The 16,342-nt window shown below is 52.5% G+C and overlaps 5 protein-coding genes across 7 annotated transcripts; 3 read left to right on the plus strand and 2 right to left on the minus strand.

The window, feature by feature from the left end:
• The first annotated feature begins 152 nt into the window (after window positions 1-152).
• Window positions 153-2,453, plus strand: LOC120905595 (chromatin assembly factor 1 p55 subunit). Of its 3 annotated transcripts, none has more exons than XR_005739927.1 (3): window positions 153-662; window positions 782-2,132; window positions 2,163-2,453. XR_005739927.1 is itself a non-coding variant. In XM_040316543.1 (2 exons), the coding sequence occupies exons 1-2, from the start codon at window positions 641-643 to the stop codon at window positions 2,047-2,049; spliced, it is 1,290 nt and encodes a 429-aa protein (XP_040172477.1). In that variant the 5' UTR covers window positions 153-640; the 3' UTR covers window positions 2,050-2,453. The 3 variants fall into 3 exon arrangements, 1 of the variants encoding a protein (XP_040172477.1); XR_005739923.1 differs by having other exon boundaries at window positions 2,169-2,453; XM_040316543.1 differs by having other exon boundaries at window positions 782-2,453.
• Window positions 2,454-2,585: 132 nt separating this feature from the next.
• On the minus strand, window positions 2,586-4,242 carry LOC120905607 (putative protein TPRXL). Its single transcript, XM_040316560.1, has 3 exons — window positions 4,027-4,242; window positions 3,818-3,911; window positions 2,586-3,731 (listed from the first exon to the last, which is right to left on the minus strand). Exons 1-3 carry the CDS (start codon window positions 4,054-4,056, stop codon window positions 2,860-2,862), a joined length of 996 nt encoding a protein of 331 aa, XP_040172494.1. The 5' UTR covers window positions 4,057-4,242; the 3' UTR covers window positions 2,586-2,859.
• Window positions 4,243-4,528: 286 nt separating this feature from the next.
• LOC120902711 (poly [ADP-ribose] polymerase) lies at window positions 4,529-8,588 on the plus strand. Its single transcript, XM_040311693.1, has 4 exons — window positions 4,529-4,952; window positions 5,024-5,369; window positions 5,442-6,539; window positions 6,606-8,588. Exons 1-4 carry the CDS (start codon window positions 4,694-4,696, stop codon window positions 7,903-7,905), a joined length of 3,003 nt encoding a protein of 1,000 aa, XP_040167627.1. The 5' UTR covers window positions 4,529-4,693; the 3' UTR covers window positions 7,906-8,588.
• A 203-nt stretch (window positions 8,589-8,791) lies between these two features.
• On the minus strand, window positions 8,792-9,479 carry LOC120902721 (NADH-quinone oxidoreductase subunit B-like). Its single transcript, XM_040311705.1, has one exon. It carries the CDS (start codon window positions 9,450-9,452, stop codon window positions 8,820-8,822), a length of 633 nt encoding a protein of 210 aa, XP_040167639.1. The 5' UTR covers window positions 9,453-9,479; the 3' UTR covers window positions 8,792-8,819.
• A 557-nt stretch (window positions 9,480-10,036) lies between these two features.
• On the plus strand, window positions 10,037-15,198 carry LOC120902703. Its single transcript, XM_040311680.1, has 7 exons — window positions 10,037-10,556; window positions 10,717-10,923; window positions 10,997-11,223; window positions 11,432-11,555; window positions 12,370-14,622; window positions 14,713-14,842; window positions 14,931-15,198. Exons 1-7 carry the CDS (start codon window positions 10,402-10,404, stop codon window positions 14,955-14,957), a joined length of 3,123 nt encoding a protein of 1,040 aa, XP_040167614.1. The 5' UTR covers window positions 10,037-10,401; the 3' UTR covers window positions 14,958-15,198.
• Window positions 15,199-16,342: the final 1,144 nt, after the last annotated feature.

Here is a 16,342-nt window from a genome sequence, read left to right on the forward strand (position 1 = left end):
GAAAAAAGAGTATCCACATCGAACTAATAAAGCCCAACCGTGTAAATGCTACATCATCCTCATCAACAGAGCGTTACTATCAAGGTGTATACAGTATGGCGAGAATTTGACGGCTGACATTTGGGACAGAACCGTACCTCTTCCGTCTCAATCTTGGTCCTAACAAAAGTGCGGCATTTTGTGCGCCACTGTGCTGCTTTCGTTGGTGAACAGAAATCGTAATTCTCGTTCCGCGGCTCGTGTCTACGTATTCGGTGTCCAAAAACACATTGCACAAAGTGTCCCTAACCGCCTGCAATAGCTTTAAACTGCACGGCTTTGTCGTTGGCGTGTGCCACTGGAGAGAGTTGCCGGTTGGGGCCGTAAAAAAAAATTGCAATCGGCATTTTGGCTCCGTGAACTGCCGTGAACGCCGCTTTGACAAACGTACGCACACATACATACAGAGAGACGCGCGCGCACGTAGCGTCGGAAAAGAGAAGCAGGAACGATTTGGCACAAAACCGGCCGGATTCGCACGGCAGGCAGCAACCCTTTCCTTTCCCGATTGCAAGCCTAACGGAATTTGGCGGGAGTGTGTGGTGCTGCGGACAGACCATTTGGACCTTTCCCGACCGCTACTAATCAGAAGAAAAGCAAAATGGGTGATCGAGCTGATGGTGGTAAGTGGCAGCTGCCGTGGGCAAAATGTGTAGCCCCCATTGTTGGTCGATCCTTAGTAGACGGGGTAGATTGGTACAACTTCACTTTCCCTTTCCCCTTCTTCCTCCCCTCACACCAGCGGAAGCTTTCGACGATGCGGTCGAGGAGCGCGTCATTAATGAGGAGTACAAAATCTGGAAGAAAAACACGCCCTTCCTGTACGACCTGGTCATGACACACGCGCTCGAGTGGCCCTCACTAACAGCCCAGTGGTTGCCGGATGTGACGAAGCCGGAGGGGAAGGATTACTCGGTGCATCGGCTCATCCTCGGCACGCACACATCGGACGAGCAGAACCATCTGCTGATTGCGAGCGTGCAGCTGCCGAACGAGGATGCCCAGTTCGATACGGGCCACTACGACAACGAGAAGGGCGAGTTTGGCGGGTTCGGGTCGGTGTCGGGCAAGATCGAGATCGAGATCAAGATTAACCACGAGGGCGAGGTTAATCGGGCCCGCTACATGCCACAGAACCCGTGCGTAATCGCAACTAAAACGCCGTCGAGCGATGTGCTCGTGTTCGACTACACGAAGCACCCGAGCAAGCCGGAACCGAGCGGTGAGTGCCATCCGGATCTGCGGCTGCGGGGCCACCAGAAGGAGGGCTACGGGCTGTCGTGGAACCCGAACCTGAACGGCTATCTGCTATCGGCCAGCGACGACCATACGATCTGCCTGTGGGACATCAATGCGACGCCGAAGGAGCACCGGTTGATCGACGCGAAGAACATCTTCACCGGCCACACGGCCGTGGTGGAGGATGTGGCCTGGCATCTGCTGCACGAGTCGCTGTTCGGGTCGGTGGCGGACGATCAGAAACTGATGATATGGGACACGCGGTGCAACAACACCTCGAAACCGTCGCACACGGTCGATGCGCACACGGCCGAGGTGAACTGCCTCAGCTTCAACCCGTACTCGGAGTTCATTCTGGCGACGGGTTCGGCCGACAAAACGGTGGCGCTGTGGGATCTGCGCAATCTGAAGCTGAAGCTCCACTCGTTCGAATCGCACCGGGACGAAATTTTCCAGGTACAGTGGTCGCCGCACAACGAAACGATTCTCGCGTCGTCCGGCACCGATCGGCGATTGCACGTGTGGGATCTGTCGAAGATCGGCGAGGAGCAGAGCGCGGAGGACGCGGAGGATGGTCCGCCGGAGCTGCTGTTCATTCACGGCGGTCACACGGCCAAGATATCCGACTTCTCGTGGAACCCGAACGAACCGTGGGTCATCTGTTCCGTGTCGGAGGACAATATTATGCAGGTGTGGCAGATGGCGGAAAACATGTACAACGACGAGGATCCGGAAGTGCCGGCGAGTGAGATCGAGGGTGGTGCCCCGTAAGCACGCACCACCGGCAGCCGTTCCTGTGTCCTGTGAACCATTCGAAGCATTATCCCCGGCGGTAGAGTTGCTGGGCGAATCAAACACACACACACACACACACACACACACACACACACACACACACACACACTTCACTTTGCGTTCGCTGGGGAATTATGTTATTTTTCAGTCTTTTTTTAATTAACTTGTGCACACGACCGTCAGCGATGGAAACTGTAGCAGCAATTCTCTGCTCCTGTGCACTGCTGCGCAGGGATGTGCGGATTACTGTACCAGCAAATATTTTAAATAAAACGTTCATTTTACGGACAAAACCTAGAATCTAAACGATCCTTCATTGGGCACAATTTCCAGATGTATGCATTATGATTATGTTCAATAAAAAGCAGATTATTCCTAAAGTACGGTTGAACGGGCGAGAGAAAGGGGCATGATTGAGAAAAAACTAACAACTCGCTCTTTAAGCTACAAGTAAACAGAAAGACAGATACGTGTTCGGATTGGTTTGCGCTCCTAATCGTAAGACACGTGTGTTTGTTATCGTATATACGTGATTTAGTATGTTTATTTTAAGTTGATTTGCAAAATAAAAACACATTATCGTCCAATTGCCGCCAATGATCGCTACACATCATTGAGTTGTCTTATTCTACACTCAGCCCACTAACGTGTCCCCTTTCTTCGTACACACGAGATGGCGCTCTTCGTCGCTCTCAGGAGACCGGAGTAGCAAGGATACAGCTATGAAGAGCAGCATGAACGTACCAAAAATCGGGTAAAACGAAACCTACATTTGTCCGTCCGCAATTAAGCGGCTGATTTGAACCGCTCCAACCTGAGTCGCGCTTTTTCCGCGTAATCTACCGAACCGGTGGCAACCTTCCCGGCACCGTTGGCCGTTGCCGATGGGGCCGGACTGCTGCTAGCCGCCAAGCCGAAGCGAGCTTGCCGCTTGGCCAGCTTTTCCTCCTGCTCGAGTTTGCTCATTTCGGATGAGACGGAGCCACCGAAACGCTCGGCACGCTTTTTCAGCGCTTCCAGCGAAGCCGGCGTACTGTTGCCGGCGGATGTGATGCTGCTGGCGCTGGTCAAACCAAATCTTGCCGCACGCGCCTGCATTTTATCCGTTGCCGCGGTGCCGGAGCTAGCGGCAGGAGTATCGGTAGCGCTGCTGCTGCTGCTGCTGCTGGTAGTGGTCGGTGTGCCTGTTTGTGCCGAACCGAACTTTTTGGCCCTCATCTCCAACCGCTCCAGTGCGGTCAGCTGACCGAGCTTGACGACTTTCTTTTCCGGCTCGCCATCGCTGCCACTGTTGCTGGCACCGGCCGATTGGGCCGAAGAGAACGGCTGTCGCTGTGCTTTCGGTGCCTCGCTGCCGACGGTCGTTTCCGGCGCAAGTGTGGGCTTGGTAATGGAAATGTTTCGCTTCAGGGATATCTTACGCGCGGCTGGAGCGCTTGACTTTTCCTCCGCCGTTTCGGTCGGTTCGTCTTCCGGCTTTCGCGGCTCATCCGGGGAAATCGATTTACGCGTATCGCTCGGCGTCGGCGAGTTCAGTATGTGGTCTTCCTCCACCACCGGATCGGTGAGATCTTTGTCCTCGTCCAGCAGATCGTCGTTCAGGTCGTCGTCCAGCAGGTCCTCCGAGTTGGCCGTATCTTCCAGCACATCGCCACCGACTGTAATCGTGAAGGGCATCGGGTAAAGGGTGCAGGTAGAAAAGATGTTGCTGCCGTGTGCTGCGTGTGCGTGTGTCATGACTTACCCAGCAGTGCTGTTTGTAATCGATCCACTAGCTCGTTCTTGTTGCCCATCACGCTCAAACCACGCGCCTTTAGCTCTTTTTTCAGATCGGCAACCTACAAAATAAGGAAAACAACGTGGGAAAGAATGTGTGTTACCGGGACGGTCCGTGTGTCTCAGTGCGCTTGGCTATCATGGCTCTCCCGACTATGGCGGCGTCCCTTTAGTTACCTTCATCTTTGACACATCGGTTTCGCTCATCGTGATTGAGTTTTGCTGATACTGCTTAGCCGAGAAGAAGGATCGTTGACCGGGAGCACCGCGTTGGCTGTGTATGCGTCTATTGTTACAATAGTTTGTTTAGTTAAATAGGAATATTCTTTTTTTTTGCACGAAGAGAAATCTCTACGCTACGGCTTGATTGTTGTTTACAGTTGACATTTTTGACAACCCATTTCACATGTTCGAAACTCAAGGTGAGTATAAATAGAGGTACGGAAATCGAACATGTTTCGAATGGATGAAAAAAAGATAGATTTTCTGCTATTAAAGAGAAAATACGAGAGTGAAATATTTTTTTTTATCCTCGACTCGTGAAACTACCGGATATATGTTGTTACAGTAAACTAATCCACTAAACAGAAGATTCCGCAACCGTCGAGCGAATGCGTTGTTTACATGCGCATTCAAACAAACGAAGCCTGACAATTTCCCGCCACAACAACAACTGTCAAAGCTGGCGGCGACCGCAACAGTTCGTGTTCCGGGAAAAGTCTTGTAAATTCAGGCACCGTACATGTTGTGAGGGTCTTTTTTCTGAGTGTTTGTTCGTCTTCGCTTGTTCGTTTCAATATTCACGGTTCGCTCCAACTGTTCTATCGATAGTCGAGAGCAAGCAATGGACGCAGAACAGCTACCGTTTCTGGCGGAGTACTCCAAGAGCAATCGGGCAATGTGCCGATTGTGTAAGCAAGCGATCGCCAAGGATGTGCTTCGGCTGGCGGCGATGGTCCAGTCGCCGATGCACGATGGCAAAGTGGCCCAATGGTACCACGACGATTGCTTCTTCAAGAAGCAGCGCCCCGCGTCCGAGGGTGATGTGGCCAACATTGAGGCTCTGCGCTACGAAGATCAGAAGAAAATACGCGATGCAATCGGTAAGTTCCGGGCCGGGAGAGTCACGATACCCCAGTGACTGATGTTTGTTACCATTTTCTTCTCTGTACAGCTGTGTTTGCCAAAGGGGTCGTTCCGGTCGCAGGTAAGGGTAAGGGCAAGAAGCGCACGGCAGTGGAAGCCCAATCGCTGAAGGATTACGGAGTCGAGTACGCTCCGTCGGGACGGGCCATGTGTCGGGGGTGCGAGATCAAGATCCTGAAGGACGAGATGCGCATTAAGAAGGTGGCGTACGACACGGAGGTGGGCATGAAGTACGGCGGACAACCGTTGTGGCACCATGCGGAGTGTTTTGCAAAGCTCCGTTCCGAGCTGGGCTACTTCGAGAAGGCAGAGTCGTTGCCTGGCTACCGCTCGATGAAACCGGAGGATCAGAAAATTCTCAAGGGTTTGTTGCCGTAAGTGTTCTTCTTAGATGGTGTTGTTTTTTCTTAATGAATATTAAAACAATTATACCGTGCTATTTCCAGTGCCATCAAAGCGGAGGATGTACCGGCCAAGAAGGTGAAGGAAGAGGTGAAAGACGAGGTGGATAAAGCGGCAGACGCAACAGAGGAAAAGAAGATGGCGGAACAGCAGAAGGCTTACTACGCGATACGCGACAAGCTCAAGTCACTGGGGGTTAAGAAATCGGAATTGATCGAAATCCTGTCGCTGAACAAACAGGACATACCGGAAGGCAACGATCCGGTGCTGGACCGTGTGTGCGATACGCTTATGTTCGGCGCCCTGGAACGCTGCTCGAAATGTGGCGGCCAGTACGCGTTCCAGAAGTCGGCCTACGTGTGTCAGGGCGATTTGTCCGCGTGGGTGAAATGCATGAACACGGAAAAGGCACCGCCGCGTAAGAAAACCAAAATTCCGGAAGAGCTAAAGTCGGTTTACTCGTTCCTCAAACGGTACAAGTCGGTCGTTAGCGATCGTGTCGTTCGGTACGTGCCGCCCAGTGTGAATACCGTGATGAAGGGCGTAAAGAAGGAGGAAGAGCTACCGTCCGAGCCGAAGATTAAGCGCGAGAAGCCCCCGCTGTACGACATGGAGTTCGTTATACTGGGCAAAACGGCCACGCCGAAGGATCAGCTGAAGCTGAAAATTCAAAAGTTGGGCGGTAAGGTGGTCACGAAGATCGCTAGCCATACGGCGGCCATCATTTCCACGCCCGAGGAGGTGGAGCGATTGGGCAGCCGCATGGCGGAGGCCAAGGAGCTGCAGATACAGGTAGTGCCGGAAGACTTCCTGGAGGATGTGGTGGGCGGTGGTGCCATATCGTTCATCACTAGCCGCTCGATCTGTGACTGGGGCTCGGATCCGCTCAAGCGCATCCCGACGGAGGAAGAGAGCAAATCGCGCACGAAGAAAAGCATCTACGAAAAGTCCGTACCGGCGAAGATGAAGCTGCAGGTGAAGAGCGGTCTGGTCGTTGATCCCGATTCGGGGCTCGCGGACAAGGCGCACGTGTACAAGTTCCATGATGTCATCTATAACTGCGTGCTGAACAAGGTTGACATTCAGAAGGACAAAAATTCGTTTTACAAAATGCAGGTGCTGGAAGGAGACACGAAGAAAAAGTAAGTAGCAAACGGGTCGATCCCTGCAACACAATAGCTAACGAATGTTCTGTTCCCTTTCGACAGATACTGGCTGTTCCGTGCGTGGGGTCGTATCGGTACCACGATCGGCGGTAACAAGGTGGAGAACTTTAGCTCGGCCGACAGTGCGATGTCGGCGTTCGAGGACCTGTTTCTGGAGAAGACCGGCAACGACTGGGTACGGCACGATTCCGTCTACAGCAAGATGCCCGGTGCGTTCTACCCGATCGAGATCGACTATAGCGAGACGAAGACGAAGCGTCTGGCGGAGAACAGCGGCATCAAGTCGAAGCTGGCCCCAGCGGTGCAGGATCTCGTGCGAATGCTGTTCGACGTGGACGCGATGAACCGGGTAATGATGGAGTTCGAGCTGGACATGGAGAAGATGCCGCTCGGCAAGCTGTCGAAGCGTCAGCTGCAGTCGGCAATGAAGGTGCTGTCGGAAATTTCCACCCTCATCGGCAGCGGCGGCTCCAACGCCGAGTTCATAGCCGCCTCGAACCGGTTCTACTCGTACATTCCCCACAACTTTGGCGTGTCGTCCGTCAAGGTGCTCGACACGATCGAGCAGGTAAAGGAGAAGCAAACGATGCTCGAAAGCTTGATGGAGATTGAGTTCGCGTACTCGCTGCTGAACGATGGTGACGAATCGGCCCAGGATGGTAAGAATCCGCTCGACGCACACTACGACCAGCTGAAGACGTCCATCGAGCCGATGGCGCGCGATTCGGAAGAGTTCGCACTGCTCGAGCAGTACGTGCGCAATACGCACGCGGAAACGCACCGGACGTACGAGCTGGAGGTGGCGGAAATATTCCGCATCAAGCGTAAGGGCGAAGATCGGCGCTACCAGCCGTTCAAGAAGCTGCACAACCGCAAGCTGCTCTGGCACGGTTCGCGGCTGACCAACTTTGCGGGCATTCTGACGAACGGGTTGAAGATTGCACCGCCGGAGGCGCCGGTTACGGGATACATGTTCGGCAAGGGTATCTACTTTGCCGACATGGTGTCGAAGTCGGCCAACTACTGCTGCACCAATGTGGCCGATTCGACCGGGCTGTTGCTGCTGTGCGAGGTGGCGCTCGGTGACATGCAGGAGTATACGCAGGCACACTACGTAACGAAGCTGTCAACCGGTAAGCACAGCGTGAAGGGTATCGGGCGCACTCAGCCGGATCCGAGCGGTTCCCATGTGCGGCCGGATGGGGTCGAGATACCGATGGGTAAGGGCGTTTCGAACGAAAAGCTGAAAAGCTCGCTGCTGTACAATGAGTTCATCGTGTACGACGTGGGACAGGTGAACTGTCAGTATCTGTTCAAGATGAACTTCAAGTACAAGTACTAAAGCCGGTTCGATAAGCATCGGATAGGTTTTGGGAGTTGATTTTGATTGGTTAAGTTTTGCTTTGTTTGATTTGCGTTACAAAACGACATCAGAATTATTTGTGTTTTCTTATCTATATTCTATACCACCACACATTACATTTGATATGTTATCTGGTTCCATACATATACCTAATACATAGAATGCCAAATCGGTCAGGCCAAAATATGAAAGAATCGGGTAAAGAAAGCACTTTATTATACGTAATATTAATGTTCCGTTTATTGAATTTTTAATAATACGTTCGAAGGCTTACACATGCAGTGATTTGAAAGATATACGACACATATAATATTACCAACTATAAATGTAAGCGAATACTCATACACGTTACCACAGAATTCGAAACTGCTGGAATACAGTAAGGAATAGGAATAGTCAGAAAAGTGTGTCAGAAGGAATTACATTTTAGATTACAAATGCTTTTTTAAGTCGTTCGATGGTTAAAGATCAATGCATAAAACTCTTCAACTCTTGAAGTTTCATAAGGAGGAATGCCAATTTTTATCTGCTATTATCATCTACTAACCTCAGTTATCGTAATTCCATTGCATTTGTTCGAAATGTGCGCACCGTCCTTGAAGTTCAGGTGCAAATAAACTTTAACGAATGACACACAAAGAGAAGGACGCATGTGCACGGCACGGTTGGAGTTTATCTAAACATTCTATATTTAGCTTCCCCAAATATTGCCTCATCATGTCCGGGAGGGCTGGAGTTTGTTTGTGAGTATCTTTTTGAACTTTTAAACATGATGCGATAGTTTCCATATGCGATTCCCCACTAACCCACACTTTACCGAATACCAAAATGTTAATATCAATTAACTCTAACACATTTAAAAACACTTCTACTTAATGAGAAACAACGCATACCTACTTACGATACCACATTTGTACCGTTTTCATGCGTTTAACCTTCTTCTGCAATTGCAGCACTCCGTATATTAGTGCCTCGGCCGTCGGTGGACATCCTGGAACGTAGATATCGACCGGTATGATCCGATCGCAGCCACGCACCACCGAGTACGAGTAGTGATAGTAGCCGCCACCGTTGGCGCAACTGCCCATCGAAATAACCCACCTTGGTTCGGGCATTTGGTCGTAAATTTTGCGTAGCGCCGGTGCCATCTTGTTCGTCAGCGTGCCGGCCACAATGATGAAATCCGTCTGCCGGGGGGAGGCACGGAACAGTACGCCAAACCGATCGATATCGTAACGTGGGGCGGCCGCTTGCATCATCTCCATGGCACAGCACGCCAGGCCGAACATTGTCGGCCACATTGATCCTTTGCGGCCCCAGTTTAGCAAATCATCCAAACGGGCCACGGTCCATTCGGCGGTGTTCGATTGTTTCGCTCCGAACGGTGAATATGGTAACGGGTCTGGTGGTTGGCCGCCGTGCACAACCGGAAGGGTTGCTTTGAGACGAACGATGGCCGCACCGGCCGGGGAACGGTGCGCCGCAAACACGTTGGCTCTTGCGAACGCAGCACGGATGGGCAGCATGGTCGTGCAACTTGGAGTTTCTTGGCTGTACTATTGATGATAATAGGTGCGGCCAGGGTGATGTTGTGTACACATATCGTTCGCAGGGGTAATTATCGTGAGTGAGTCATTTAATAATCTCGCATGTAACGCACCGTAACTCCGATAAATCGCGATTAGATTGGGAAAGTCATAAATTGGAACAGTCAAACAAATTGGTATTCTGATACTTTTCAAAACAATAAGTGTTATGAGCCTAATATTAGCTTTTTGTGTTGAGTTAACATGTGTTAAGCTCCAAACGTTCGTAATTGTATTTTAAATTTATTTTCTTGCGCGCTTGTGTTGCGTGAAATAAGCCTCAAAATTTGATCCTACAGGTAACGCCACTGTATGTTATTTGTTCATGAAATAAATTTCTGTGGAGTTTTTTTTACAAAGTCAGTCAAAGTCATACAAAGTCGAAGAGCTTATGTTTCACTTATTTATGAGGCATTTAGAGAAATTCATTATTTTTGTTCCGCAAATGTAGTGCATTTCGCTGCGACGATGCTGCATCCGTGTGCGTGAAAGTAGCTTCTTTGTGCTATATCCCGTCATGACGTTGCTGCTGCTGTCAACGCTCTTGGCAATGGCAGAAGAAAACATTTGGACAATGGTGGTCCGAAAGTGGTAAAATTTTATCGATTTTCAAGGTGTACGCAAGAAGGTTGCAGCAGCTTGGCCGAGACGCATTAGTGCACCGTGTACCGTCTGCCAGCCGTCCGCCAGGATCAACGTGTCCGGCGCCGTGCGTGCTGAAGCGATTAGCCACCAGCCGGATCGGCGGTACACAAACGGTCTAGCTGGGAGGGTGGGGCTGGTTGTTCGTTCCTGCTCTACCCGCTCCGCTCCCGGTCCGCACTCAACACTCACACACACACCCTCGTCTGTTGCTGGGTGCGTTGCTGTGGGCGTGTGTTGTGTCGGTATGCCTCGTATCAACTTCAGCCGTACTGAGCGATTCGCTCAGATGTCGAAGCAGGAGCAACTGATCGCACAGAAACGACAGCAAATACTCGAGAAGCAGCGCACGCTCGAGCTGGCGAAACAGATCGCGGCCGAAGCGACCAAGGATACGACAAGGTAAATGTTACACACCCTGCCCTTTTCCTTCCCGACGTAGCCCCCCCCCCCTCGCCTTACCTACTGCCCGGCCATCAGCCGGTGGCACAACAACGCCAGTCTTGTGTTGTTGTCTTATGTAATGTTTTTGTGTACTCTCCGTTCGCTCGGGACCGATCAGCGCCACGGAGACGGCGGAAGCGTCCGAAGCGACGTCCGGAAAGGTGCTGCTACCGTTCAGCAACGACGGCTCATTTCTCGAACGGTTCAAGCAGCTGAGCGAGAAGATTGTGAAACAGACCGAGGACCAGGTGAAGCCCATCGTCCCGGAACCGGACGCTGCGGCTGCTGTCGAGCCGACCCCGACAGCGGTGGGTGTGTCTGCCAGGTACGTATTCCTGCCATCTGTGTGTGTGTGTGTGACTGTGTGCCATACCATAACAATGATGTTCCACTTTTAGCACCAGTAGCGAGCAGATGTTCAAATTTGACGTACCACCGCCATCGCTTTTACCGACGCTACCTCCACCACCGCCTCCACCGCCACCGCAGCTTCCGGCCATGGCGGACGATGTGCATTTCGAGCCGTTCTACGATCTGCCCCCGGTGGTGATCGACAGTAGCAGCGCCGCGGATGACAGTGCCGCCCGTCCCGGCGGTGGCGAGGTAGAACTACCGCACAGCCAAGGTTGGTACCGTTTCCGATGAACCAACCGGCCGCACGCGTCGGACCATACCGCCGACACGGACACGATGGAAATGGCGTGTCCCCGTCCCTCACACGGAACGGGCACCGCGTTTTCCATCGGTACGTGGTGCTGGGCAGGAGCGCGTCCGTGCGCCGGTTGCCGGAAGTTGCCGGTCTGTTTGCTCTTTTAGTTATAATTTTTGTATAGTATTTTCAGAACATGATAAATTACCAACCACTGTTGAAGAATTAATTCAATTGGTTGCCGATATCGGTGATGTTTATGAAGATAAATTATGTTCACGTAAAAATGATTTGCATCCGTCGCTTTGGTAAATGTTTTACTTTTTAACTACACTTTATACTATTTACTATATTTCCACACCGTTATACCCTTTGCCACATGTATGTTACGTGGGTGCGCCGAGGGCCGGTAGAGCGATTCGTAGTTAAGGGGCGTGTAGGAGGTGTAGGCAACAAAAGGGAACTGTTCCAGTTCAGTGTTAGTGTTTAATGTTTGAGAAGATTACCGTAGGAAGTTATTAATTATGAAGAAGATAGAAAATGTGTCGAAATTTGTTAAGATTTATGCAGAGCTTCCCATTCATACTTGTTCAGGAACGTAGGTGAAGCTAATTTTTTTCAAATAATATGCAGCTCAATTTGCTCAATTCTCTACAACTAGCATAGTGGACATTAACCAGTACGAGGACAGCGTAGCAACATAGGCTCCGGTTTCTTACAAGCTTGGAAATGATTTACCGATTAACGTACGAAGGTGTACACCGTTGTTAGTCCGTTGTTAGCCGTCCAAAAAGGCGGCGCACCGGTTGACGTCTGTTTAGGTTAATCCTTACGGTGCATAACGATCCAGGGGTCCAGGTTGGGATGCGTGCTGTACACAAAAATCTGACAATATTTCACGTGCGATTTTTGTTTCGTTTTTCTTTTCTTTTTCCTTCTCTCTCTTTCTCTCTCTCTCTGTTTCTATCCCACGAATCCTTCTGTTTCCTTTTTCATGTGTATTTCCATTCATTTCCCCAACTTCCCGACCTGCCCGCTTTCTGGTGCTTGCTCCCCTTCCCGACACTACCATCGGCCCGTTTCTGCCGTGGCTTGTTTGTGTTTTTATTTGCTCTCCTGTAGGTTCGTGTTCGATAAGCAGTCGGAGGCGTATCGTGGCTTTCGTCGGATGATCAGCGCGCGTAGGGCGACGCGTGCGGAACACGGTACCGGCGGCCCGGCAGTGGCCAGCAGGAGGATGAACGATCCAACCGAACCGACCGGTGGCGGCGACGATGGCGAAGATGACGATGACGATGATGATGCCAAATATGATCCGGCCGACGTGCTGGACGATTCGATCATCGACGAGGGCCAGGAGCAGCACCCGCACACCGGCAGACCGCGTGGTCCGGAAGGTTCGAAGGCCGGCACCGGTGCCGCGGGCGAGATTCCCATTCACATGATGCCGAACTTTTACGGCGACGAGCGGCACTTTTACGACGACAAGTCGACGACGGAAACGGACTCGGACACGGAGTACGTGCGGGAGGCCCGCGAGCGCAACCTGAAGAATCTCAAGCGCAAAACGTTCGACGCGGGCAATCGGCGCGAGGACGGCAGCTCGACCGACTCGGACGACGATTACCATGGCGGGCTGGGCGACAGTGCGAACGAGTCGCTGAACGACAAGAACGGTGGCAGCTCCGGCGCGGGCGGTAGTGCGACGGGCGGCAGCGGGGGTGGCGGCGCTGGTGGTGGTGGTGCCCGTGCCCATCGGCAGAAGTACCGCAAAAAGTCGCGCTGGGGCGAGAATACCGACGGCACGGGTACGGCTGGCAGCCAGGAAGGAGGTGGTGCCGGAGCGGGAACGGAACAGCAGCAGCAGCAGCAACAGAAACCGCCACAGCAACAGCTGCAGCAAGGACCGTGGGCCTTAACGGCGGGACAAATGAGCGTACCGCCGCCACCACCGCCTCCACCATTGCCAGCAGCTGCAGCTGCTGCTGCGACGCCGCCCGTGATCGATCGGAACAATCCCGGGCTGTTGCAGTACGTGTTTCACCACTACGGCACGGTGGCGGACGTTTCGCCGGAATGCTGGAGCAAGGCGGAAGAGCACTACCGCCTGCAGCTGCTGTACGACGATCTGACGGCGAAGATACAGCAGCACGATCGGTTTCTGCGCAACGCCACCGACGGGCAGCGGGTGGATTCGGACGAGGAGCGCCGCCTGAACACGGTCAAGCTGGAGGCGATCATGTGCTGGATCAGCGAGATCACGCGCCTGTACGAGCGCGTCCGTCCGAGCCATCTGAGCGACTTTCTGATGCGCGACGATTACGAGCGTTTCGTGGAGCGGTTCCGCCGGACGTCCGATCGGCAGCCGAACTTTGAGGATTACAAAGAGTTCCGGCTGCGCGAGGCCAACGGTACGCTGGCCGAGGCCGGTTCCGGCCCGTCCCGGCCGGACGGTGGCTCCGGTCGGCCCGAGTACAGCTCGACCGATTCGGACTTTGCGTCGTACAACGATCAGAACCAATCGGGAACGGCAGCCACCGGTCAGCAGCAGCAGGGTGGTGGTGGTGGCGCAAACGGTGGCAAAACAGAAACACGCAACGCGGAACACTCGTCCACGGTGGGTGGAAAACGGGCCGCCGAAGGCTCGGCCGAGCAGCAGCAGCAACAGCAGCTGGCCGCAAAGCGGCGCAAAAGTCGCTGGGGAGGTCAGGTGGAGTGTGGCGCCGGGCCGCAGTTCGTGGCCGGCGTCGTCCAAGCACCGCCGCCCCCCGGGCAGAACTTCCACACACAGCCACCACCACCGCTGCTGCCAGTGCATCCGCCGGGGCCACCGCCCGCCCTTCCATCGGCCAAGCTGTCCACCGTGAGCCGCACCGATCCGGCCCTGTTGGCGTACGCGCGACAAAACTTTGGCAGCACCAACCTGTCCGAGGAGGACTGGAAGAAGGCGGAAGACCACTACAAGATCAATCTGCTCTTTCAGGACATGCTGCGCAAGCGGCAGGAAATAGACCGGCTGGCCAACAGTGGCCGGTTCAAGTACGAGTACGATTCGGACGAGGACACGACGGGCGGTACCTGGGAGCACAAGCTGCGCATGCAGGAGATGGAAGCGACCCAGAAGTGGGCGAACGAGCTGACGCGCCAGTCGGAGGGCAAGCACCACATCGGGGACTTTCTGCCGCCCGAGGAGCTGCGCAAGTTTATGGAGAAGTACGAGGCGCAGAAGCACAACCGCCAGCCGAACCTGAGCGACTACAAGGACTACAAGCTGCGCGAGGACAACGTGGGCTTCCAGATGCTGCAGAAGCTCGGCTGGAAGCAGGGCCAGGGGCTGGGCGCGGACGGAAGCGGCATTGTCGATCCGATCAATAAGTATGTAGCGGGGCGTTGCGGTGCGGTGCTGTCAGTACCGTTGCCCGGTGAGACATTAACGCGACGGTTTTTGTTTTGTCTTCCGCACAGGGCCGCACAGCGCGACAATAATCAGGGCCTGGGCATCATCACGCCGGACAACCCGGAGGTGAACGATAACGAGTACGATGCGTACCGGAAGCGCATGATGCTGGCGTACCGTTTCCGGCCGAACCCGTTGGTAAGTGGTTGAAGTCCGAGTTACTTGAATGGATAGGGCAAGTACAAATGAAGCACTAAAATGACGTTCTATTTCTTACACCTTTCAGAACAACCCGCGCCGAGCGTACTACTAGTTGGCGCGTGAAGCATTTACCAACCAATTCGCGTTTGCATCTGCACTGCGTCCTATACCGATTCCGCTTCGGTAGAGATATACTTCGCGGCACTCAAATTTATTATTCAACTAAATGAAAGCATTATTGCAGTGGGAGTGAGAGAGGGAGAGAGTAAAACAAAAAACAAATCGCAAACCAAATTGTCGAAGCCGTGTCGCTCGGTTGGGGGCAGGGGGGTGGCGTTGGCGGATATAGAGAGGCCAACAACACAAAGCACGGCGTCATAGCCACGGGCGGCACATTAGGGACTGATATGCGCTTAGTTGTTGTTTAGCAATATTTTCGTTAGTTGTGTACGTACATGCGTATTTTCCCAGCTTTCCTTTCTGTCCCTTTTTTTTGTTGTTGTTGTCGTGCCTACATTACAATATGCGTGTAATCGTGTACGCGAACGATGCGTAGTGCTCACGCAGAAGGAGACGAAGGACGAAGCACCACTCTAACGGATCGTCCCGCTGGGCACGCTTGGACGTCTCGCGATCGCTTTAGTAGACGGTCTTGAAGCGCCCGCCTGTCGGGAACTCCGTGAAGAAGGGGTGGGGAAAGCGGGAAAGGAAATAGAACAAAGGTAACGTTTATTTATATTGTGCTGCGCATTTGTTGTAGCGCGCCCTCGCTGCGTAGAGGAACGCAAAGTGCATTGTGTGAAGGAGGAGAAGCAGGAGAAGGAGGTAAAAAGGCAACTACAACAAAAACTCTTCGGTTGCATTATCTTGCAATGTACTCGTCGCGTTTGAATTGGGCGGTGAAATCGTTTCTTACTGTATACTGCGTTCTGTAGCTAATGTGAATTAAAATGTCATGATGCTTATCCTGTAAGTGAATATACAAATTGTAATAAATAAAAGGCACATTATGGTTGTCTGCAAAAAAAAAATGAAACTAAACATTCTCTAAGGCGCGTGCAATATGTGCATAATACTGCACATTATATGTTCATAACACCTCTTTTAACCAATCTATTGCTATTTGCCATGTGACTACAAACAGAACGACCTGCACACGCTCGTCAAAAGATTAAGAGTTTAGTAGCTTTAATTTCCCTTTTAAATGCTGTGTAGCTTCCTATCCCGAACCGGTGAAGGACAGCATCGCACTCGTCAGCTGGTGGAGCAAGTTTGGACTTTAATTTTTAACTCATCATTCAGAAACAACCGAACACTGAAGGTGGTGGTGTGAGTGTACTCCCATTCATACTTCTAGGAGTTCCTACCTCCTTCGTATTCATACGTTCGGGTAAACCCCGGCTCAAAAGCTGTGACAGTATCGTCCCTATGGTTGCATTCCCATGTGCAGCGGCATCAGCAGCAGCAGCGTGGCTGCAGACGAACAGCGACGAACAA

This window comes from Anopheles arabiensis, chromosome 2 (assembly GCF_016920715.1).
Source record: "Anopheles arabiensis isolate DONGOLA chromosome 2, AaraD3, whole genome shotgun sequence".
In the NCBI taxonomy this organism is placed as follows: Eukaryota; Metazoa; Arthropoda; class Insecta; order Diptera; family Culicidae; genus Anopheles; species Anopheles arabiensis.